This window comes from Acomys russatus, chromosome 6, assembly GCF_903995435.1.
Source record: "Acomys russatus chromosome 6, mAcoRus1.1, whole genome shotgun sequence".
NCBI lineage: Eukaryota > Metazoa > Chordata > Mammalia > Rodentia > Muridae > Acomys > Acomys russatus.
In genome coordinates, this window is record NC_067142.1 from 68,379,055 (window position 1) to 68,404,396 (window position 25,342).

Sequence of the window (25,342 nt, forward strand, 5' to 3'; positions counted from 1 at the left end):
AATGTTCTACCACTGAGTAGCCCTATCCCCAACAGGAAAGTCATTTCAAGACACTGCCCGGGAGAAAGATTCCTAAAATATACGTAGAGGGGATCACTGTGTGTTGTCCTGCATAGTCTCTCTAGCTTGCCAGTCAAATGGGTGTCATGGTAACCTTGAATCACAAATTAGACATATAGGATGGGAGCTGGTGAGCAGGAGAGGTTGGGGAGAGAGTCCCTGCCTGCAGAAACAGACATGCTGGGAAAAGTGAAGGCTACTGGCACACTGGCATTTCTCTGGACAAAAGAGCCACACATGTAGTCAGCACCGTACTATGCAGTTAGCACTGCAGGAGGCAGTCGGCATCGCACCAGGCAGTCGGCATCGCACCAGGCATGAGGAGAAGGTGTCTCTGGATCTGGGCAGGGATTGTTCTCTGAGCATGTGGACTTTGACCATGATTTAGATATGAAGAGAGAAAAAGGAGGCCAGAGGTTCTGATGGGCCTTGGACACAAGGAGAGAGTAGAGTGCGTGAAGAGTCTGTGGTGGGAAAGTACCAAGGAGGCTCCAGGAACCATGAGGGATGGTCAAGGCACCATCTTTTGAAGCCAAAGAGGGAAGGTGAAAGGGGGGATTGGAGTCTGATTCTGCAGGTTGAATATTGGCTTTAGCTATTCTGGAGAGCAGAGGCTCCCTTGTTAAACCCTTGAGTTGCCAGGGTTGTTGGCTGAGTGGGTGGAGATGGGCCCAGGAATCTCAGTTCTGACGAGCACTGTTTCAGGTGGGCATGCCGCTGCTGGAATGAAGGAACGCCATAAGAATCACTGCTTGAAGGCGCGGGGCTGCTTTGTGCAGAGCAGCCTGGGAGAGGGAGAAGAAAGGGGTTCTGAGAAAGGGAGGAGCCTGAAGCAGGAGGCGAATGTCCGAAGGAGAATAAAGAGTCTGCTGAGCAGAAGTCCCAGCAGACCTTGGCAGTTTCTGGCTGAAGGACAGAAGAGCCAAGGGAGAGGATTCATTAATGGCATTCTTGTCAATTCTGTCATCTAGTTGTCAAGCATTTACTAAGCATCTATTTAGGTGCCAGGTGCTGGGGACACAGAGATGAAAGGCTTAGCCCTTGTCCTTAAGGAATTCAAAGTTTAGGGAGGAGATGGGATGTGTAACCCAGTAATTAAACAATCAATGTAGCAAGAACAATGCCAGAAGTGTGCGCAGGATGCTATGGGAGCCAGAGGGTAAAGGCCTGTCCTAGCCTAGGTGGGTGGAAGGCTGGGAGGCCTTAGTTGAGGGATGGGTGTTTGAGTGCGCCTTAGAGTATAAGACAGATGGGGGTAGTGGCGTTGTGGTTTATTCTCCCCTTGGGGAGGTAGGCTACTTTCCAGGCCTTACCCAGTCTCCCCCTTCTCTCTGTCAGCTTCACATGGGGGGAAATGTTAGGGGACCACTAGGGGCAACAAACTGTCCTCCAGAGGAATTAAGAGTCTGGCTCACTTTGCCCAATCCTTGCCTCCCACAAGCCAAGCTCATCTTGTGCCCTCCAGAATCATCCTGTGCAATCTGACAGACGCACGGGGGTTGTGGTCTATGTACGCGATCTCCAGAGTAGGACTTGGATCCACATTTGGACGTGAAGCCATGAAAAAAGTAACTTCTGGCTTTGGTGCGCTCACCTGAGGGACGGGATCAATAACTGTATCTCTCACTTGCTGCAGACACCAGCCAGGTATCATGGATCTGGTCCATGGTAAGCTTTAAATGTTACCTATGTCTGCAAGAGACAGGAAAGAGAAGGCCACAAAGATGAAGATAGAGCCATGTTTGATGTTAAGCAGGACCCTGCTCTGAATCTCATTTAAACTGGAAACTCCATGATTGCACAGCCCAGGTCTCTTTCACTTTTACATCTTGTGTGCTGCCAAAGGCAGGCTGTCTGTGGGGTGCTGTTCTGGAAGCGGCTGTCAGTCAGATTGCATGGGATGGCTCTGGAGGGTATAAGACGAGCTTGGGCTTGTGGTATGCAAGAGTGAGGCAAAGTGGGCTGGACCCTTCTTCATTCCTTTGGAGGACACAGTTGGGGGTCCTCTAACCTTTCCCCCCAGTGAAGCTGGCTGGGGGAGAAGGGAAGAGACTGGGTAAGGCTTGGGAAATAGCCTACCTCCCCAAAGGAGAAATATTTCCCTCCAGCTCTGTGACAGCTGGAGAAAGGCGGATTGAAGATGTTTCATCCCAGGGAAGGGTTAAGCCTTGAGGCAGGCAGGTTCTCTCCAGAACTCCTAATCACTGGTTCACACCACATTAATTACCCAGCCACAGGGGGGAGTGTGCTAGAGTAAATTAGCAGGTAAGTTCAAAGGGGCCACTCCCCGCATTCCTTAATTAAGCGAGCAGCTGGCAGCTAGGGCTGCTACTCCTGTCTCCCTGGGGCCCTTCTGGGAGGCTGGAGTCAGAAGGCTGCGCATACTGAAGCTGGGGATACCTGGCATGTGGGACAGTCTGGGCCTCACCATTAGCCCAGTTCTACCATTGGCTACAGGAAGGGCTAGTTCGTGGCCAACCAACGTGCCTGGACAGAACAAGCAACCCAGAGCCACTTGGTGCACACATTCAGGCACAGGGGAAGTGGGTGAGGGTGAGCCTAGCTATGTTTGAAATACCCTGTCTGCAAAGGCATCATGGGGCTGTGCTTCTTCCTCAGGGAGAAGTGAGAAGGGGAGAGAGGACAAGAGGGGTGGGTGAAATCGAGAGAGAGGAGAGCCAGGCAGGCAGAGACTAAGCTAGAGTGGCTGTGGAGGAAGCAGCATTCAGTTGGCTCCTGGAAAACCAAGAGTAAAGGGAAAAGATGAGGGCATTACTGCGGAATGGGTCGCCTCTAGGCGTAGTTCAGAGGGGAAAGGTAAAACTGGCCTGAAGAGGACTGGCAGAACTCTACTGCTCAGTCAAACCTGAAGGAGGCTGTTGTAGATGGAGATCCTGACCAGACCTAACCAGGAGTTACTATTGGCGAGTTTCTAAAAAAACTAGTAATTAGCTAGAAGTAGTAGCTGGGCATGGTAGAGCACACCTTTAATCCCAGCACTTGGGAGGCAGAGGCAGGTGGATGTTTGTGAGTTCAAGGCCAGCCTGGTCTACAAAGGGAGTCCAGGATAGCCAAGGCTACACAGAGAAACCCTGTCTCAAAAAACAAAACAAACAAACATCATCATCAACAACAACAACAGGCCCTAAAGGAGGATGCAGAGATGGCTCAGAGGTTAAGAGCACTAACTGCTCATCCAGAGGTTCTGAGTTTAATTCCCAACAACCACCTGATGGCTCACAACCATCTATAATGTGATCTGATGCCTTCTTCTGGCCTGCAGGAGTACAAGCAGGCAGAGCACTGTACACATAATAAATAAATAAACCTGAGAGAGAGAGAGAGAGAGAGAGAGAGAGAGAGAGAGAGAGAGAGAGAGAGAGAGGAGATAGGGAGGAAAGATATCCCTTAGTCAGGGATGGGAATGAGGCCACGGCATCATTAGTCTACTTCCTGCTGATCAGGGCCAGTGAGCTCCTTGGGGACAAGTATGATCTTTGCTGTCTGGATATCTAATTTTTTTCTTTTTGTTTCTTCTTTGCGTGTGACTACCTAACAAACCACAACCAACAACCCACCGTTGGGGCTCTAGCGTTTCCATACCTTCTGAAAACGCCCCAGAATTCCAAATGTGACACAATCACAGAATCTGCATTTGGCAAAATCACAACCCTGCCAGAGCACAAGAGAAATCATAGCTGCTTCGAACCAGCTCCACCTGGGATTAGGATGCAAACATATTCTTTTATTATTTCTCTCTCTCTCTCTCTCTCTCTCTCTCTCTCTCTCTCTCTCTCTCTGTGTGTATCTCTCTCTCTGTGTGTGTGTGTGTATTTAGAAAAAACTAAAGTTCCCCCAAAATTCTCACTACAGGGTCTCAGATGTTATAGGCTCGCCTTGAACTCACTAATAATGAGGGTGACCTTGAACTTCTGACCCTCTTGGCTCCACCTCCTGAATGATGAGATTACAGGCATGCCCCACCACTTCCAGTTTATGGGTACAAGGGTATTAAGCCATAGGTTTCATGCATGCTAGGCAAATACTCTATCACTTGAGTTATGGCTCCAGCACAATTTCAGTCCTATCAGAACTACAACTTTGAAATGTCTGATTGGCTGCCTGCCCCCCCCCCCCCCCCCCCCCGCCTCCAAGTATCTGCCTCTGCTCAGCTCACCAGGCACCTTTACTAATCTTGTGGGTGGGTTGTTGTTCTGTAAATTACTAGTAGATTATTTAACCACATTTGAAGTTTTCTTTCTCAATACCTTGTAAGCCACACCTGCGTGTGATCTGTCAGCAGATGCCTTGCTGCTGGGCCTCAAAGGTCCCCTCCCTAAGCCAGCCTTCTTGGGCTTGACTGTGGTGTGGCAGGAAGACTGGGCCTGAGGCAAAAGACCTAGAGGGACACTGTGTTTCAGCTACTTCCTAGAAATAGTCACTGCCACTGTTTCTGCATGCGCGCATTTGCCACACCTTCCTGGTAGCCCCAGAGATGGCACTGGCATGGATGCCTCCTCTAATTTTATCACAGCCTCTCCCATCTCACCCCGGCTCTAGCCTGTTGTAAAGGAGAAGGTCTCACCCTGACTTTAGTGAGCCAGGGGCCATGATGTACAGAGTGGGAGAGAAGGAAGAACAAGCAGGACCGGGTACCTGAAGGAGAGCATTTGGGGCGGATGTTCATCTTACGACAGCTCTGCTTTTGGCGCAACGGGGTGCCTTTCCAGAGATGTTAGGGACGGCTGCTTGAAAGGAAACAACCAGCCATGGAGTTTTATTGGGGGAACTGGAAGCTCATTTATTCATTCACCTTCACCAAACACTTGGCTTCTCAGCTCCTGCACACCAACGCATCAAATGAACGTTTATAGAGCATCCAGTATGCGTAATCCCCATGAGGTCAGAGCTCACAAACTGGGAGGCAGCAATCCCGTGCTGATGAGGAAAGTGACCATCTCTATGGATGTGCTCCTACGTGGAAAAGAGTCCAGAAATCTAGCAGAGCAGGACTTGTGGAGGAATGCCTTGAGTGGATGGAGCAGTTGTCAATAAAGCGCTGTTTGGCCAATCAGTTGGGCAGAAGGACAGGAAGTGGGCGGTGGAGCTTCTGAGAGAAGGTGGAAGAGTGAGTGGGTAGCTGAACAGTTGAGAGCTCGGAAAGAAGGCGCCCCAAGAGTCATCAGATTGGCAAATTATTGGTATATACGTAGGTTTTGAGGCCATAGAATTAGAGTAGTTTTGATTCTGCCCTGTGTACTGGTTGCAGCTTTAAAATGCACTATTGTGCCGATTATTGGCTCCCTAGGCCATACTGATAAGTTAATTGCAACGAGGACTACTTTCTGAAGTGAGTCTCCTCCGCTGAGGCCCTGTGAGCAGTGTGAGAGGCGGAGGCAGAGTTGCTGAGGGCTCTAAGTTCTGAGAACTGCTGTTGCTTCCAGCAGTACAGAAGGATCTAGGACCACAAAGGACACAGAGCTGATCATTTAAATAAAAACGTAGACCTTATGTCTTAGCTAAATCTAAACCAGCCTGGAATTGAAAGAAATCCCAAGGCATGCAACCCTTCTTGATTCCATTTGTCTTGCATCTAAACTGTATAGTCATGCATAAAAAATGGCCAGGTTTCTCTCTCTCTCCTACACACACACACACACACACACACACACACACACACACACACACACACACCCTACACACACATACCCTACACACACACTTTAAGAGTCCCATATAGCCTGGGCTGTTCTGGAAACTTGCTATGTAGCTGAAGATGGCATTGAACTTCTGATCCTCCTGTCTCTACCTCAGGTACCCACCACCACATTGGATTCCTGAGGTGCCTTCCTGGACTTTCTGCGTGCCTAGTAAGTACTCTACCAATTGAGCTGCACTCCCAGTCCCCACAGTTTAAGAAGTAGTTTTCCTGTGAATGGATCAGCTGGGTGTAGGCAGCGCATAAATTCTTGAGGACCAGAGAAGGCCAGCAGAGGGCAGCCACGGGGCTCCCAGCTGTGCATTTTTTTCTCTCCTTCCCTTAAGAGGCAAGTCCAGGGTGCTGCACTCACTACCCTCAACCCAGACACTCAGTTCTTTCCTGCACCTTTATCCTTTAGTTAATATGAGCCTATCTAGCCCAGGTCCTAGAAAAGGCACAGTCAACACATTCATCCAGATACATAACTGTTTGCACTTAGTTTTGACTTGGAGAGAAAAAGATGTCACAGGCTGCAGGTGGGCACGCCTGTGGCTAGTGCCATCAAGTACCTATGGTGTGCAGCAGCTGCCAGCTCTCCCTGGATCCCTTCCTCAGTGTCAGCTGAGTCTGTCCTTGAGAACTGACGGTATCCCTCTTTCCCTGTGAGATGTCTCCCCCCACCCTCCAGGACTGGATTTGGGGCTTTGGGCTTGATGCTAATATTCCACAAACCAAAGAGACTATAGCACTACCGTGTGTGCTGTGTGTGTGTGTGTGTGTGTGTGTGTGTGTGTGTGTGTGGGCGGGGGCTTCTTTTTTTTTTTTTTTTCAATTTTCTTAGTAATGATTTGTTTTTGAAAAAAATTGCAGCTTATCCTTTTCTAAACTGAGAGAAAAATATGTTTTCAGCTGTGAACATAGATCTGTGTAGACATACCAGTGAGAGAGCGAAGTTCCTACGCAGCCAGGAGTGTGTGTGTGTGTGTGTGTGTGTGTGTGTGTGTGTGTATGTGTGGTTTCTCAGTCATCTGAACCAAACAACCTGTTTTTCCTTTTTTATTTCCAATCCATTGTGGACCTGTACTTTTGTAGACTATAATAAAAGCAAATTACTAGAAAAACGGAAAAAAAAAAAAAAAAAAGGCATACCTACAAAAGACAAACTCTAATTTTTTATGATTGTATTAAACAAACATAAAATTACTTTCAGGTTGCTATAAAAGTTTCTAAATATTTGCTGATTTTTGTGCTTATCAAAGATTACTTAAAAGCAATTCACAGACTGGCACTAGTCTGGGCTGCTGATGTAGGCGTGGGAAGTGGGACAATTCAGGAAGGAGGTGGTCTATGGTTCTTGAGAGCAACTGGAAGGTCTGGAGGCTTCTGGGGCCTTATCAACAGTGTTTTCCTTCATGAGCCGTCATGTCTGTGTTTTGATCTTGATTAAAGGGAGCAGGTTTTCTATTGGGAGGGGGTAGCAATGGCTTGGGGTCTGTAAGTACACTTTGGCTGACCCATGGGGGGTCCTCTGTGCATAGATTGTCTGGCTTGAGTTGCTCAGTCTTCTCAGGATGCTCAGTCTTCCCTGCTAGTATCTGCCTCCTCTGGACCTTTTTGGTGGTGGTGGTGGGGGGGGGAGAAGAGTGTTGATGTTTCCTGGACGTGGGCGGTCTTTCTAGTTCTTCCATCTTCAGGGCAGAACCATAGGCAATTAAGGAGATGGATGCGTTTCCCTGATGTGCCTCGTAAACATATTAGCCCATTTGAAAGTACTTGCAAATTGCCTGAGGGATCTTATTGAAATGCGGATTCTGATCCAGCAGGTCTGGGCTTGGGTCTGGACAGCTGCATATCTATAAGCATCCGGGTAGCAGCAACAGGGTTGATAGGGGAGAGCCTGGGGAGTGCTGTTGGCAGGTCTGTGGTGCTGGAAGAGAACACAGAATCTCCTTCACAGGCAAAGCAGGGGTCTGGTGCAGTGCCTTTCTGTAAGTCAGACTCTGCTGTCTGTAGGTCCAGAACAGGATTCAGTAAAGCTGGGCCAGGGCTTAAGCGGGGCATATGTCAGCACCCTTTAATGAGTGTGAGCACTTTAAACTAAACCAAACTGCCAGGTGCTGTAAATGCCTGTACGAGTGATACAAAACAAATGGGCATACTTCTTTTAATAAGCTAGATTTTACAACCATTTTTTTTTTTTTTTTTTAAAGACAAGAAACCAATGGCTGACTTCTCTGGTACACTCTGCAATCTAGAGCTTTAGGAGAGCTGAGCTCTGTCTCTGAGCTGAGCATGCTCAGAACTGCAGGTGAAGGCAGAGTCCTGGTTGCCCTCAGGGCTCTGACCCCTTGTCAAGATTCCATGATATTGTCTGGGCAACCCATTTGCTGGCTGACCTTGGTCTCGCTGAACTTCTGAGAGGCCTTTTAGTCCTATACTCACAGCTTTATGCTTTCCTTTCAGGATAAAGGCAAGTATATTCTCTTTCTGTATAAAATATATTTATCTATCTGTCCATTTATCCACATATATCTGTCTGTACTTAGTTATTATCTTATTTGTCTGTCATGTTATCTCTCTCTCTCTCTCAGTCATCTACCCATCTATTATCTATCTATCTATCTATCTATCTATCTATCTATCTATCTAATCTATCATCTGTCTATCTATGTTAATTCAAATGGAAAAGTGGCAGTTTTTTTCTTTAGCCTGGGTAGCTCAGTCTGTAGAGCATAAGACCCTTAATCTCAGGGTTGTGGGTTTGTGCCCCACTTAGGCGCCATTTGTTAGTTCACATTTAAAACTGGCAGTTTTTTTCTCTAATCTGGATTGTTCCCAAATAATTGAGACAGAGACTATTTGATTTATTCGACAAACTTTAAAGCACACTCATTGAGCAGATATTAATCTATTCTAATCCTTTAAGACAATTCGGCTACTTCCCAACCAAAATCCACCAAATACTTGCACTGTAGTGTGGATCTGGTTCTCTCTGCTCCATGTCTGCTCTCATGGTGGCCCCTGGACCTCACCTTGTGGTCAAAATCCTCTTTTTTCCCCTCTCTCTACCCATCCCCTCACTGGGATTTGAAGTCCAGCCCTATTCCTTCCTCTATTCAGCTTTTAATTGACCAATCAGAGAATAATTGGGGGGCAATGTTTACACCACATGGAGACAGGAGATTCTTAGAATAAACACTATAATGCGATGTTCAGATTGCAGTCAGGTCCAGGGGCCCAGAAATCAGCATTTGAGGAACAGAAGCAAAACTCTTTTCCATTTGTATTGAAAGAAGATATCTGTGGCTCTGTTACTTTTGAAACTTTCTCCCCCCCCACACCCCGTGTGTGTGTGTGTGTGTGTGTGTGTGTGTGTGTGTGTGTGTGTGTGTGTGTGTAGACAGAAATTCTTTATTTCCACACAATTGCCTGGTTTCCCACTCAGAAAAGAACCCACAGCTTAAGAGCTCCTGGCCAGGAACAGGGTTTAGGGGCTCCATCACTGTTGGGCTCAGGAACTGAGTGACACACACAGTAAGAGCTTGGAGCCACTGCTGAGCGCTGAAGGCTGGAGTCTTGGAGCTGGAGATGATGTATGTTGGAGGGAGGCATTGCACTGATGGAGAGCATCATCCTAGACACCAAGAGGATGTTGGTAGGTCCTGCTGCTTGCATCCAGGTCGCTGGTAGGACCGTCATCCAGCTCTGCTTTTATTCAACTCTGAATAGATAGGAAGGTCCTACAGAAAGTTAGGTCCGTGCAGGGCAGCAGGTATAAGACAGAGGGTGAGAAAAGGACAAGGATGTCTCTTAGTTGTTTCCCTGTGGTGAGCTCCTCAGGTCTGTCTGTGGAAGGAGAAGCATTCAGGTCAAAGTGTCTCCTTTTATTTCCTCCACCGTTTGGCTGATGCCCTCCCCAAGAGAATACAGAGCTTTTACTTCAATTTAACTTGGAAATAGGAAGATTTAAGGATTGGAGACTTAGATTCTAGACCCAGTTCCGCTACCACTGTCAGTGTAACCTTATTAGGCATTATATCTGAGAAGTCTTTAGCCCTCCAAACCATGGGAAGGGTGATGCTATTAACTTCCTCGGAAGGAAGATAGGAAGACTCAAGAGAGATATAAAAGATGAGTTAAAAGTAACTGCCACAAAGTGTAATAACATACGTATTTGAAAATGCCACAGTGAAATCCATAATGTTACATGCTAACTTCAAAGATATATATGAAAATAAAACAACTGCTACATTAGAATTCTGCTGTATACTCGGCCTTGTTTTATGTTGGGGTCCGTGCAGGAGGAACAGCAAAACAGCTCCAAATAGAACTCATGGAATGCAGCTCACCCGCTAGCATACACATGATGGGTGTGTCTTGGCATGAGAACTATGTGTCCTGAGGCCTTCATGCTGTTATGGCGCATAGCTCTGCTGGTTATCCTTGCGGTCCTTATAATCCCTATTAATATATGAAATGTATGAGCACACTGGACTGTATCATTGACATACACAACAATAATGCTTGATTTCTTTCCGACATTGCTGCTGGAGCAGATTAATGATTCAACCACCACCCTTGTAGAGTGCTAACAATGACCCTTAGAAAGAATTTGGAAAAATAGATTGTTTAGCAAAGTTAGGTAAAGATGTTTTTATTGGCTCTGATGCAGAAAAAAATTTAAGGAACACTTTGAAGTTTAAAAAAGTACACTCTTAATAGTAAAGCTAGGGACTTTTTGATGTTGATGAGAAGAGACGATACCCCAGTTAGCACCAGCTGACGTGACTCTCTCACTGAAGCTGGCCTTCAAGGTGACTAATTTCCTATACTTACTTTTGCCCTCAGCTTCCTGATATAATTTAATAGAAATTATTAATGAGTAGATGAGCACTTTTAGGATTTAAAGTAGAAATGGCTGATTCTTTTTATATAGAAGTTTAGACTTGTGATTCTTTTAAGATCTTTATAAGATTATTTTTTAGGATAATTGATTGTTTTTCCTCATAACTGCAAATTACAGCCTGCCAGTAAAGAAGAGCTGACTGAGAAACTGCCTTTCTTGCTTATTCTCTGTTAATATATAACAAGTTGCTTAGTTACAAATGTATATGGATTCTTGGAAATAACTTTTTTCATCTTTGTTTCTCATCCATAATATATAAAACATTTGATCATGTGAAGGTATTGAGGATAATGTTTTTCTTACATAGACTCATTGTAATAATTCACTTAAAGAATATAGATGCTTTGAGTTCAAGGCCAGCCTGGTTTACAAAGTTAGTCCGGGACAGCCAAGGCTACACAGAGAAACCCTGCCTCAGAAAAAAAAAAGAAAGAAAGAAAGAAAGAAAATAGAATGTAAACACATTCTGATTTTTGTACTGCTTGAAAGATCTTTCAAAAACAAAAAACAAAAAACAAAAAACAAAAAACAAAAAAGAAAGATCTTTCTGGAATATATAAGCTGGTGGGAGAAATAATAAGATTTTTGGAATCAATTTTTCCATCTACAAAGATGTGTGTATGAACATATGTATGTGTATAAGGTTGTTGGAACTTACTCTTTTGAGTTTGTTCCTTCCGCCAAAGTGTATATACATATGTACAATAGCTGGTTGGGTTGAAATTTGCTCTTTGGAGTTTGTTCCATGTATGTATATATGTATATATGCATGTATGTATGTGAATGTATGAAGTAGGAGAAACTTGAAAGAAGAAGCTTGTTGAAACCTATCTGCTGAAGTCTGTCTTACTTCATCATCAAGTGCAAGTGTGTGTGTGTGTGTGTGTGTGTGTGTTTCTTTTCTTTCCTTCTTTCCCTTTCTTTTTTATATGCTTGCCGTCATTAGTGGCACAAGGAGACATCAGCCGTAGCCCCAGCTTGCCACCATCAGTGGAAGCCATTGCTGGTACCAATCAGTTCTGGCCTGGAAGGGTGCCTTCAGAGAAAGGCTGCAGGGTCACCAACCAGCCTTGGGATCTATGCCCTGCCTCAGTTTCCCTGGTTGATACTTTTATTTGTGGCTACTCTATTTCTTACATCTGATCTTGGATTCATGGGAGTGGTCCTCCTTGCTGATTAAGTTCAGTGAGCTTCTGGAAAGTCCATCAAATTTTTCTCAATGGAAGGAGCTACCAACCGGAATGAACAAGTCTTGCCTCAGGAGCCTTTTAAAGCAATCTTTTTTTTTGCCCTAGACTAAATAGAAAGTAAGAACATTGTCCCCATGGAGGAGGCGGTGGGATTGATTTGAACATCTGTAGGTAGATTTAAAGACCTAGGAACAAACCGGAACTAGACAACTAGACAGCTTTGAAACTGATTGTTCCTTTAAGTGTGGCTTGCAGTAGAGGCGGCTTCAAGATTGAATAACCGTGAAGCCGTCCAAAACAAATGATGTTGGAAGCCAGCGTTCGTACATAAATAGCATCACCAAAAGAGGAAAAAGAGACCGAGGGTTCAAATGTTACAGAAAAACGCACAGACCTCAGGCATCTGATTGTTTTTACTTCTTCTCTAAAGAATTTTCTAATCAGAATTTTAGCTAAACTTTTTAGAACTTGGGGGAACTTGCTGCTGGCTCTGCTTGTCTCAGAATGAGGCCTTGTCAGACATCCTTGTCAGACTCACGTGCCACCAGAGCCTATTACTTGTAGCTGTATTTTATCTAATTTATTTAAAGCCTTACACTATTCCTGGGAGGGAGTTATTTGATGACTCTTAGAAAACAGTGGGTCAAGCTACAGAGTGGCAGGGTCGGGGGTTGGCCATTGATCTCTTCTCTCTGTCACACTTCCTGCCTGATGTGACCTAGTCCACTGAACACTCACCCTGGGCACTGCGTTGTCCAAGGTAAGCATGTGAGTATGTACCTAATCATCCTAGCTCTTACTTATTATTTCTCTCTTAACAGACTTGAGGGCAGCTGAACTTGGTGAGAGAGGTTTAAAGATCTTTGGCTTTTATCCCTCAGTCATATTCAGGGACAGAGGCTATTTTTCTAATGTGAAGGACACCGGTGTGCATTATATTTACCTTGTGAGAATTTCCTGGTTTGTGCCTCTCTTCATGCCTCAGTGTGCAGTGGTGTGTTTGTATCTCTATGTCTGAGACTGTGTGAGATTCGGCGTCTCTGTGTATATACTGAAAACTCTTTTAAGTGTTCTTCTGAGTGTTGTTTGTGGGACTTGGGAAGAAAAATCTCTCTCCTCAACATGGCGACTCACGTGAAGAGAAATGGCCATGTCGTTTAGGCTGTGACTGATGTCTCAAAAGCTGGGAAATGCCAGGGATTTGGCAAGCAAGAAATCTGAAAAAAAGTTAACTAACCTTTTCTTTTCCGGGATCTGAAGAAATAAATTAGAAACACAGCGGGGCAATGACCATCGCACCAAGCAGGCTTACAGGTAGCCAGACAATTAACCTGTTGCTGTTGGTCCAGGCAGATGAGCTGTGAGAACCTAACTATTCAGAAATGCATCCCAAACTGGTGCAGGAGACACAGTGGACAGCTTTGGGGAAAACATGTGGCTTGGAGCAGCCTTGTAAGTTTGTAAGTGGAAATGAAAGATGGCTCCGAAGGTTCTAGCATGACTAGTCATGTTATGGATGGCCATGTAACCCCTCCCCCATGTGACCCCCACCATCTGCCAGCTCAGAAGATAGACAGTCCGATCAGGGTTTGTGATCAGCCATGCAGAGCCTGCTTTAAGTCATTACTGTGCTAGGTATGGTGGAAAGTTAGAAGAGAGGGAGATCTGGCTTCTGCCAGTTACTGGGGCTCAGAGATTATGTGGGACAAGACTTACCAACCAAGGGGAACTCCTTGGTCTCACTCCTCTCTGTGGAGATTTTGTTTTTAGCTTCACAGGAATAGTTTTTAGCACTCCACTCTTGGCTTACTGAGATGGGGAAGGAAGCAGTTCTGTCAAAGAGAGCCAGGGCTTTCCCTATGATCTTTCCATCAAGGTAGAAGGAGTACAAGATTAAAAGGGAGCCCCCCTGGGTCTTACAGAGAAATGTCACCATGTCTCCTACAGCAAGGTTAGTGGCTTCATGTTGCAGAGTGAGCACAGGCACTGGAGGAAGGTACATAGAATGGGAGAGTCAGCCTGACTGTCCAGGATCCAGGATCCTTTCTTCCTGAGGACCTCTCAGGAGCATTGCTCTTCTTTCATCTACTTATTCTGTATTGGGATGCTCAGATAGTTACTTTCTCTCTGGATTCTGCCATCCTCAGTGGCCACCATACACTGGTAAAGCCCTGAGTCTTCCTCCTTAGCTTCTGCAATGTGTAATAACTGGCTACGACCCCTGTTCAGAATGGCACGGTTATTCTTATAGAAAGAATAAAAGAGCTGCAAATCTGGCTTCTCAGGATGCACCTCTGCCTTGCACTTCAGGATCAGATCTTCGGAGTCTGGAGAGGAAACACGGCTCAGCACAGGAGTCTGCAGCAACTCTAGGGAGACACAAGCCCAGGGCTCAGAAAATCCCAGACAGTGAAGCCCAGGCTGATCTTCCACACATACATTGGGCTATAAATATGAGGCCCAAAAGAGAGCTGGTTTCATCCCCAGAGCTTGTTCATTGCCCTTGTGCAAGGAATCTGAAATGACTCCTACAAAGCTAGGTCCCATGAGAGCCCCAGAAAGTCAAAGCCAGATGACTCCTTAGTGGTTGTGGTACTCAGAGGGGAAAAAATGGGTATCTGGGCTGATCCAGGGCTCTTTGGAATTTCTTGCATCCATTGGCTACATGTTGGACATTATTTCAGATAGCTTGGGGCCCAATGAATTGGCTTACCATCATCTGCAGAGAGGGGTCCTGCCCAGAGAGCCACTGACCTCCAGGATCCATGAACAATACTTTACTGTCCCACCAGACCCCTCTAACTCATGACTCACCTTGGGATTCAATCATGGAAACTGCAAGAGATCAAAGTGATAAAATTAAATCAAGTAGCAGGAAAAATGTTCACACGAACCACTGGTAGTTATGTCATTTTGAGCTACCAACCGCCCAGCCCCAAAGCCACCCAACCACTGAATCACTAAGCCACTCAATCACTTCCTCTAACTGTTAACCAGCAAACATTTATAGTGGACACGTTCCCCACAGTCCTCCACACTAGCTCTGGTCAAGCTTTGCCTTTCTAGACAGGCCTCCCCTAGGACCCCAATCAGAATTCTCCCCAATCACAGAATCTATTGTACTGCTAGTACTCTCCACAGTAGTAGTACTCTGCACTACTATTACTAGTACTCTCCACAGTAGTAGTACTCTGCAGTACTATTACCAGTACTCTCCACAGTAGTAGTACTCTGCACTACTATTACTAGTAATCTCCAGAGTTAATTATATAGCCCAGGCTGGCCCCTGACTCATGGAAATGCTCCTGCTTCAGGCTCCTAGGTGCTGAGATGACAAGCCACCACATATGATTTGAATTTGCCTTATTTATTAAGTTGCCAACCCATTATTGCTTACCTTCCTTATATTTCCACAGGGTCAAAGGTCCTGCACACTGGCTATCCAACCACCTGTCAAGCCTGCCTTTCCTCTTCTGCCTGTGTTGTCTCTCTCTGTAAGGAACATGGTGAACTTTGTGGTCTAACTGGTCCTTGGGGCTGCTTTAAGGAGTCAGTAATCCATGGCTCTTTCCTCTCCATTTCTCCAGCCACATTGGCCAGTCATGTTGTGACTGCTCCACCAGTGAAAGCTCACAGTAGAGGGTCTCTGATCCCTAAACTCAGCTGGGCGCAATGTGTTACACTCCAAAGTTGTGACTTGTAACTATGTGTGTGTGTGTATATTACATTACAATATATTTATAATATATAATATATTGTAATATATATATATATATGTATATATATATATATATATATATATATATTTTTTTTTTTTTTTTTTTTGCTGGTTGACTTTTCAGGTACAGAAGAAAGAAAAAAAAATCTTGTTTTCCAATGGTCTATTTGCTTGTTTGTGTCTTTATTGTTTGTTTGTTTGATTGATTGACTTCATGGAACAGAAAAACAAAATTATTCCTAACTATGACCTCTTCCTGGACAGAATTTGTGACATTTGGAGCCTGTGGGGAAAGTGCCTGCTCTGCTCTGTGCTCTTCTTTCTGCATGATAACGCCACTCCATGCTCTAGGCATGGCCATCTTGGCAAGTAACAATGCCTAACACTCACACTACCACAGGGGCAGGACGGCCTGTGTTGACTATGCCTTAGTAGGAGGTTCCCCGGGTAAAGGTGGAGGTCTATGATCTCATGGAAGGACAGATCTTGGCACTTGTCTTGATAAAGTCCAAGACATCTCAGTTTTGAAGCTAGGATCTAGACATTGAACTGCAAAGCTGGGGAGAAGGAGCTAGGGACCAGCTTTCTGCCATTCAGTATAGTGGAGAACGAGACACAAGGAGACCACCCGTGATGCCTGGGGACCCCAGAAAAACAGCCTCTTTCCTTCCTTCTCCCCACTCTTGTCACCTATGAGTTTGATGTTGTAAAGGGCAAGGCAAGACTTGGCAGCAGATGACCTTGACTGGACTCAACGAACCCACCTCTTGCTTGGACAAACCGCCTCAATTCCTCATTTTGTCATATCATACAATTGGGAATGATAATAGTAATTTCTAAAATAGGTGGTTGTAAAGGTTATATTGACCCACTGCCTGGAAAACTGGTTGCCACACTAACTGGAAGTGGAAAGAAGGTCTAGCCCCAGAGTAAATGAAAACCTGTTCTGTAGTTATGTCCCCCTACCTTTCTTTCTCACTGGACTACCATTCTGCAGTTACAAAATGTACTCTGAACCGAGTTGAGAGTTTGGAAGCTTATAGCAAAAGAGAAGACATCTAGACAGCGAAGCCACTGAAGTGAACTCATGTCTCCAAGTCCTGATGACTTGTTGCTCCATTGCATAGCAGGATGTTGGAGTTGTGAGTGTGAAATAGGCCTGTGTAGTCAAGATGGCAGCCAACTGGGATTAGACTGAATGGGTGACATTTGTTTACAGAAGTTTCTCTGAAGAGGACTCAGGGTCCACAGTTAGATGTAGGCTGAAGTTGACAATTTGACAAGGTACGGAAGAGCGATTGCCACACTAAGTTGCGTTATAGAACCCCAAACAGCAGTAGCAGTAGCTGGGAGCCTCTTGCTTCACAGTGGGAGGGAGAAGAAAGCTCAGCTCCCAGCATACCAACGGATCATATCAAGAAAGGCAGGTTAGGCTGAGGAGCAGGGTCTGGAAACCGCCTCTTACTGGAATGCTGAGGAGCTGGGAGATTTTTATCTGGCAAGGCTTAGCAAAGCACAGACAAAATAGTGGCCTTTAACTGTTCTGTGGAAGAGAAGGGAAGGACTTATTGTGAGTTACTTTATAGGACATAAAAGAGACTAATTATTGAAAAGTAGATGATCGAGGGAGGCAGACTTAGTTCAACATGAAGAACTACCTCACAGTGGGTCTCTACCTCACTGTGAGTCTCTTCTATGGAGGGACATGCTACTTTGTCAAGCCATGGCTGCCATGCTGCTGGGAAGAGGGTGTGAAGTCCAGTGACACCCGCCGTGGAAGCTGTGTGAGCATGTAGTGTTGAGATAACTCCCCTCCCCCTCCACACACACACATATTGTATCAACTGGCTATGAAGGTGCGTTCGTTCCTGTATTCTCAGTCATTAATTGCTGTGCAGGCAGCACCAGGCTAACAGGATGTATAAATGTTTGTCACTTCCTCTCCTGCCCAAAAAGAAAAGGCAAGCTGCTATGGGGAAGGTCACATAGCCCTTCTCCCGTTAGGTTTTTGTATTAGGTTTTGAAGTGTGGCATTTGCAGAATTAAAGTGCTGGCTCCGAATCTGGCTGAAGGACCAGGCTGGAGGACAGAGGCAAGAGAAAGGAGACAGAAGAGCAAGGAAGTAAAGAGAGAGCCACGTGGTGGGGACGCAGTGGCAGGGAAGTTGGGTTAAGTTGGCGGGCTAGCTGAGAGACTGCCCCAGCAGAAAGGCCAACAGGCTTATACTATAAATCTCTCCATATCTTTACTATTAAACCCCAAACACGACCACCCAAAAGCCCCCACGGATAATGGGGGGTGGGGTGGGGCTACACTAGGAAATGGAACTTGTCTAATTCTTGCTTCAGAAGGAAGCTGAGGACCATCCCTTAATCTTTCCATATTTAATGCTGAGGCATATCTCATCATGTTTGATGCTGGGACCTCTAGCCTTCAAGATACCTGATAACTGATAATTAGTAATTGTTGCACATTATCGTGTCCACACACCTCATGTTATTTAAAATGAGTTACTATTTTCTAGTTTTACCAATTAGGGCCCATCTATGTTTGAGTAGGTAGGAGGAATGGAGAAAACATAGGACTCAACCTCTGAGGGATAGGTGCTGTCATTTCTGTTTTGTCATTTCTTGTTATTTGGGTAACTGCAGAAAGGCTTCTTAGAGCCTGGGTTTTCCCTACTGTTTAATAGTGATAAAAAAAAAAAAAAAAAAAAACTGCTCTAGAAAGTTCTAATGGCTAGATGAGACGAACATACTACAAAGACGAACATACTTGGTGCTTTTTTTTTTCCCCCTGTTTTTCCTTTGCCCACACCCAAGAGGAAATAACAGATGTGTACTTACTTCAACTGTTACCACATGCCCACCCCTGGGGTATGTGCTTTAGGCTGTTTTTCTGGCGTTCCCAGGCATCATGTGTGGTCTGCTTGTGTCTCTTTCTCCACTATACTGAATGTCAGAAAGCTGGTCACTAGCTCCATCTCCCCAGTTTTGATCCTGGGTTCAAAACTGAGATGTCTTGGAATAATTTTGCTTTTCTTTCTTTCTTTTTTTTTTTTTGGTTTTTGAGACAGGGTTTCTCTGTGTAGCCTTGACTGTCCTGGACTCATTTTGTAGTCCAGGCTGGCCTCAAACTCACAGTGATCCATCTGCCTCTGCCTCCTGAGTGCTGGGATTAAAGGCGTGCACCACCACGCCAGGCTAATTTTGCTTTTCTGTTCCATGAGATCAATCAATCAATCAATCAATCAATCAATCAATCAAATAAACAACAAAGATGCAAACAAGCAAATAGACTGGAAAACAGGTTTTTTTCCTTTCTCCTGTCCCTGAAAGGTCAACTAACAAAGAAAACTGTATATATGTTTACAATATATATACTATATTAAATATATCATATTACATATTACATATATTTAGATATATATTGTAATATATATTACAGTGAGTCTAGCCGAGTTTAGGGATCAGAGACCCTCTACTGTGAGCTTTCACTGTTGGAGCAGTCACAACATGACTGGCCAATGTGGCTGGAGAAATGGAGAAGAGAGAGCCATGGATTACTGACTCCTTGAAGCAGCCCCAAGGACCAGTTAGACCACAAAGCTCACCATGCTCCCTACAGAGAGAGAGACAACACAGGCAGAAGAGGAAAGGCGGGCTTGGGATGTGGTTGAACAGTCAGTGTGCAGGACCTTTGACCGAGTGAGATGTCTGGTAAAGAGGACGCCTTTCCTTCTATGACTTCCCTTTTGGGATAGCCTCAAGAATTATTTATTTCATAGAGAAAAAGTGACGATGGGAAACAACAGGATCCCAGAGTCTGCTTCTCTAGTTTGTTTCTGATTCACCCAGGGCCTGCTTTATCAAGAACCTTGGCAACGGAGATAGGAATGCGTCCACCCGGTCCCAGCTTCCCTCAGCTTGTCGGTGTGTACACACTTTTCTCAAGCGTCAGGCACTAATTCACTGTGAATCCAGAAAAGGAAAGGCTAGGAATTGTGTTTCAGAAATTACTTGGAGGAAGGGACACCAGAGCCCAGTAACTCACCGGGGAGCAGTAGAACCATCCAGAACAGCATGATGCCTTTCCTGAAGCAGAGCAGACCAGACAGCAGGCAGAGCTGAGGCTGGGGAGAGAGCAACTAGTGGTGCTGAGCAGGGCTGAGTGCGCGGCCCTTCTCACTGGCTTGAGGAAGTTGGAGCTTTCAGAGGCTTCTGCTAGCCTGCGCTTAGGGACCTAGCAGCTTCTTAAGTCAAGGCCTGTCACCACTGCTCCAGGTGCTGAGCTGTTTATGTAGAATCTGCTGTAGCTGCCAGGTGTGCTTTGCGATGAAAAGACCCCCACCATCCCAAATATCCCTTTTCAGTTCCCTCTCTCCCTCTCCTCCTCTTCCCATCTCTCTGTCTCTGTCTGTCTGTCTGTCCCTCCCTCCCTCCCTCCCTCCCTCTCTCTCTCTCTTGCCTCTCCCAGCATTTCCTCTCTCTGTTCTCTGTGCATGCTGCCCCTCTTCCCTGTCCTCAGGGCTCTCTTGCTGCTTCTACCCTCACTCCTCTCCCCTCCTCCAATAAACCCCCTTTACGCCAGCCAGATCTGTTGCACGGCATAATTTCTCAGGGGTGCACTTTGGTTTGGGCCTGCCAAAGGTACCCTGGTGCTTCATTATATTTTATAACAGGAAATGGGGAAGAAATTTGATATGCTCACATTGACATTTCCATTTTACACACACACACACACCACCCAAATGTATAATACTTAATAAATACATAAATAATTTACATTAATTAAATATTAAAATAAATTTAATAAACATACAAATAGATACATATTTATATATAAAATAACATGTATCATTTTATTTAACACAAAGCATGAAAGAGGCAGGTAAGTCACTAACTAAGCACTTTCTCTGGTTTCAGAAAGGTCAGGCCAGGTAACCAGGATGGGTTATAGCCATGGCGTATCTATCCCCTTTGGAAAATCTCTAACTGTTTGAATTCCCATTCCTCCAGTACTCTGATGAGGCCCTTTCTTGCTATAAGTCTTGCTCTAGAATATTCTTCCAAAACCCACGTATTAAAGGTTTGGCCTTGGGTCTGTCTTAAGAGGCTGGGCTTAAGTGAGAGGTTGCAGGGATGAAGGGTGTGTCCTCAGAGGGGTGTGGGACCTGGGATCTTCCGGTCTTTCTTTGCTTCCCTGCTACGATTTGCTGCTGAGCCTATAGGCTTGCTGTACCCAGATCATGAGACCCGCGAAAAAAAACCCACCAGGACTTGATACTGATGCAATATACATGATGACCTTTAACCGACTCAGAGCCGGGCTCTGACCGGACACCAACACAGTGATATCCAGAAAGAGCCCTGATCTCTGGGCTGAGGGTAAATTTATAGGTTCCTATCCCTCCCAGCGCCCCAAAGCAGGGGAGTTCCAACCTGGCAAGCAGCTATTGGTTGAGTAACATAAAGAGGCCTAATGTCTAAAGTGACAGGCTACAGAAAAAGGCCAAGATGACCCATGGCTTAGCTTTCTTTGTTCTCTTTGTTTACAGCCTTGTCCAGGGAAGTGTCTGGTTTCTTATTAACCCTATCTCTGGTGGGCAGGAAGGAATGTGGCCATAAAACAGGGTCTCTTATTAACTCTATCTCTGGTGGGACCCTGTGAGTCAGTTACTAGGCAACACTATCTCTAGTTCTTTGCAGCTGGCCAGATTATCTCCTGTAGGCCTGTTTCTTAACTTTTGCCCCAGTAACCTGAAATTCAATTTTAGTTCTTCTGGTATCTCAGTCTCAGAAAAGGAATCAGCCTCTTTGGGAACAGGCCTGGCAGGATTTACTAAGAGTAAAATGTGCATACATGATGGTCCAGCATCTTCCTGAGTATACACATGTACAGGCATCAGAGACATGCAGAGTGTGTTTATATAAGCCTTATTTGTAATAGACAAAAACTGAAAGTACTCAAAGGTCCCTCACAGAAATGTCCATCGTCTCCGAGGACAGAGCAGAACACATGACTTTTAGATAAAACATGGAGAAGTTGGGGGACTGGAGAGATGGCTCAGAGGTTACGAGCACTGTCTGCTCTTCCAGAGGTCCTGAGTTCAATTCCAAGCAGCCACATAGTGGCTCACAACCATCTATAATGTGATCCGATGCCCTATTCTGGCATGTAGGTATACATGCAAATAGATTGCTTATATATATAAAATAAATAAATCTTTTTAAAAAAAAGATGGAAGAGTCTGGTAAAATAGCACGAGGAATTTTCTGGCAATAAGGCTTTCCTAGGAAGTCTAAATGAGAAGTTCTCTGTGGTTGGGAAAAAAATATCCATGTGCTTATTGCTGAAGGCAAGAACAGAGGGAGTGAGCTTCCTCTGTTCTTGCCAAAGGTTCTCTGACTCAGTGGAAATGGGAAACCCATTGACGCTGGCAGGTAGTATTCTGGTGGCCAGAGTGCTTTAGAATTCAAGTAGTGGGGAGGTAAGAAAGAGGGCAGAGTCTTGCCCACCCACCCAGAGAACTTAGCACCTGTGGTTCCTTACCCTTCTTTGCTTGCAGACTCCTGCTTTATCTTCAGCTCTGTTCAGCAATGGGTCTAGTGGGTGAGGCAGGTCAGTACAGGGGAAGGAAGCATTGGTGATGGGTGACTGCAGATGGCCTCACACGCAAAGCATCTGTGATGGTGAGAGTACAGAATGGTCAAAGCATCTCTCTGGCATCGTCTACTGTCATTGTGACCCAGCAGTTGTGGGTGTGAAGTGAAACCCCCTGCAGAGGCTGTACCTTCGGGGGTGATGGTGACTCTATAGAGTGGCAGTAAGGTCACAAATCTGCTCAGGTCACAAATCTTCTAGGACCCGGGGTATACTGAATGGAGACTAGTATGGGTTAGTGTAAGGCTCCAACCCCATCACAATTTCTTTTCTTTTCTTTCTTTCTTCTTCTTCTTCTTCTTCTTCTTCTTCTTCTTCTTCTTCTTCTTCTTCTTCTTCTTCTTCTTCTTCTTCTTCTTCTTCTTCTTCTTCTTCTTCTTCTTCTTCTTCTTCTTCTTCTTCTTCTCCCCCTCCTCCTCCTCCTTCTTCTTCTTTTTTAAAAAAAGATTTATTTATTGTGTATTCAGTGTTCTGCCTGCCTGTAACACCAGCAGGCCAGAAGAGGGCACTAGATCTCATTATAGATGATTGTGCGCCACCATGTGGTTGCTGGGAATTGAACTCAGGACCTTTTGAAGAGTAGCCAATGCTCTTAACCCCGGAGCCATCTCTCCAGCCCCTATCACACTGTTTTTGCATTGCAACATGACATTGTCACCAACAAAGTCTTGAAAACCATACAATCGAGTTATAAAAATAAAGCGGCAAAGGTTCCGTCTAGGCTTATAATTTTGCGTTGGGCTGCGTTCATATTGTTGGCTGCAGGTTAGATGCACCTGCAGGGGATTGGACAGAAAGGTGGGAGGATTCTCTTCCAAAGAGGCTGGAATCTCAGCAGCTGTGAGAGTCAGTGGTTGGTGAGGACCGGGAAGTGCCAGTTTAGCAGCCAGGAAGTCAGAGGAGAGCGGGTCACTAGGGACAGCTCTGGGTGTGGGGGCAGCAGGCTAGGTGTCAATTGGCCACCCAAGCTTGAATCCTTGCTTTGATTCTTAATCTGCTGAGCGGCCTGGGGCTAAGTTTTATAACCTTTTGGGTCCCAGAGTCATTATCTCTAAGGTGAATAAATGATTATACTTCATCCTAGGAGTGTAAGGAAGGCTACAGGAGGTGCTTAGACAGTGGTGTCTCGTGGAGCCCTCTGACATGCTGAAAATGTCCCCTGGACACTTCTTCTGGTAGCTCTTCGTTGTACTGTAGCTATTAAATATTTGAAATTGGTTGGCAAGGCTGAGGAACTCCAATTGAACTTTGCTTTTGTTTCGGTAAATTTAACGTTTGAGTTTACCTGTGGCTGCTGGCTGCCTTCTGGATGACGACAGGTTTAGAGCCATGGTACATAAGGAGGAAGTACTTGTGAAGGCGAGCATTGTTAGAAGGAAGAGTGAGCCTGGCAGCCTGGCACTGCTAGACTTCCTCCCGAATGCCACTTTGTGGGAGGTCCAAAAGATGGAGCAACTTGAGTGGAGGCACTCAGTTGTCCGGCTTGCGACTGGGACCACATGGTTTCCTGGGAGCAGAGGTCCAAGAAAGACCCCAGACTATTTCTGAGTTAGGGTCTAAAGATAGGACAAAATGGAGATGTGTGTCAAATGCTTAAAACTTAGGATAGGAGCTGAGAGATGAAGAGTAAGGTAGCAGAAGGCGCTGGATTGGAACTAAACTCTGGGCCTGGCCTCCAAGGGCAGAGATCTCTAGGAGATGTCTCGGCAGCTCCCTCCATCCCCTCCGGGCATCTCAGGTGTCCCCCCCCCCTTCCCCGCATCCCCCCTGCAAGCCCCTCCCCCCACATTCCCCCTTTCCTTCCTGAGACAGCTAGGCAGAACCTGGAAGGGCCAATGAGAAACTGTGTTTGAGTCAGGTCTGCAGCGACTCCTTGTGGCTACATGGACAACAGTTGCTTTAAGAAAGTTTTTTTTTTTTTTTAAATTAATACTCAAATGTCATTTACCTCTTCACCCACTCACCCACCGTCCATTCCACCTGCATTTTCGACAATCCTTACAGCCAACAAACTTTCTAAAAGCGCCTCTCTATTTCCAGTCTATCTTTGTCTCCTTGAGCTCAGAAAAAGACAAGGCATGCGTTATTAGAACATAGTTCTTGTGCTTCTTAAGGCATTTCCCCCCATTATTCTGGTTTTTTTTTTTTTGTTTGTTTGTTTTTTTGTTTTTTTTTTTGTTTTTGTTTTTCGAGACAGGGTTTCTCTGTGTAGCCTTGGCCATCCTGGACTCACTTTGTAGACCAGGCTGGCCTCGAACTCACAGTGATCTGCCTACCTTTGCCTCCCGAGTACTGGGATTAAAGGCATGCGCCACCACGCCCGGCCCCATTATTCTGTTTAATTACATGGTATTCCATCTGTTTTATCGTCTTCCTCTACTTTGTGTTCAGGCTCTTCAAAGTCAACTGTGGAACCCCATCTATCTTTGTGTCTTTCCGTCCTAGCACAGCACAGGAGGCTCACGATACATCAGAATGTGGTTCCTGGAGCGCTGGAGACAGAAAGATACATTTTAAAAACTCCTGCTTACGCTGTTTGCTGGGTTGGGTACCTGAGATAGTGGCTTAACCGTACTGAAGTTCAGATTTAACGTTTTTATCATGGGCCGGGACTCGGTGGCCCATGCCTTTAATCCCAGGAAGATCTCTGTGAGTTTGAGGCCAGCCTGGTCTCCAAAAAGAGTTCCAGGACAGCCAGGGCTGTTACACAGAGAAACCCTGTTTCAAATAAAACCAAAACCAAACCAAATAACAACAACAACAACAAAGACAAAAAATCAAGGTAATAACAACACCAAATTTTTAGTATTGTGCAGAGAACTAGACTTCACATACAGAGTGTCTTGTGTTGTCACTGTCCCCTCCCTGCCCTGCCTCCCGCAATTGGATTCTTGTATGGCTTTTTAGGAACTTCGCACTGTGGAGGATATTCTTCTACCATTTACCTCCCATGAATTCAGCTCTGCCATTTCAACTTGGTCTTTTCACTAGATGCTTCTGAAAGATGCTCATGTTTTTCGTCACCTTAAAAGCTACTCCAAAGAAGCCAGCAACCCTTCCTTTGTTGTTGTACTTGTGACACCGCATTTGTCATTATGCATCAG

General features: G+C 45.4%; 2 protein-coding genes across 4 annotated transcripts in view; one reads left to right on the forward strand and one right to left on the reverse strand.

Annotated features, from left to right (window-relative positions):
- Window positions 1-25,342, forward strand: part of Tagln2 (transgelin 2) — a 960,136-nt gene that overhangs the window by 88,590 nt on the left and 846,204 nt on the right. The gene's annotated exons all lie outside the window — the stretch shown is intronic.
- Window positions 13,499-19,659, reverse strand: Fcrl6 (Fc receptor like 6). The gene is made up of 4 exons (XM_051147909.1): window positions 19,629-19,659; window positions 14,672-14,692; window positions 13,951-14,226; window positions 13,499-13,870 (listed from the first exon to the last, which is right to left on the reverse strand). The coding sequence occupies exons 1-4, from the start codon at window positions 19,657-19,659 to the stop codon at window positions 13,554-13,556; spliced, it is 645 nt and encodes a 214-aa protein (XP_051003866.1). The 3' UTR covers window positions 13,499-13,553.

What these genes read in the sequence shown, in the direction of transcription:
- Fcrl6 (XM_051147909.1), bottom strand. Translation starts at nt 19,659, where the DNA reads ATGCTGTTCTGGATGGTTCTACTGCTCCCCG. An exon ending in GATGGTTCTACTGCTCCCCG is followed by an intron (nt 14,693 to 19,628) that starts GTGAGTTACTGG and finishes GATCTCTTGCAG; the next exon opens with TTTCCATGATTGAATCCCAA. An exon ending in TTCCATGATTGAATCCCAAG is followed by an intron (nt 14,227 to 14,671) that starts GTGAGTCATGAG and finishes GTGTCTCCCTAG; the next exon opens with AGTTGCTGCAGACTCCTGTG.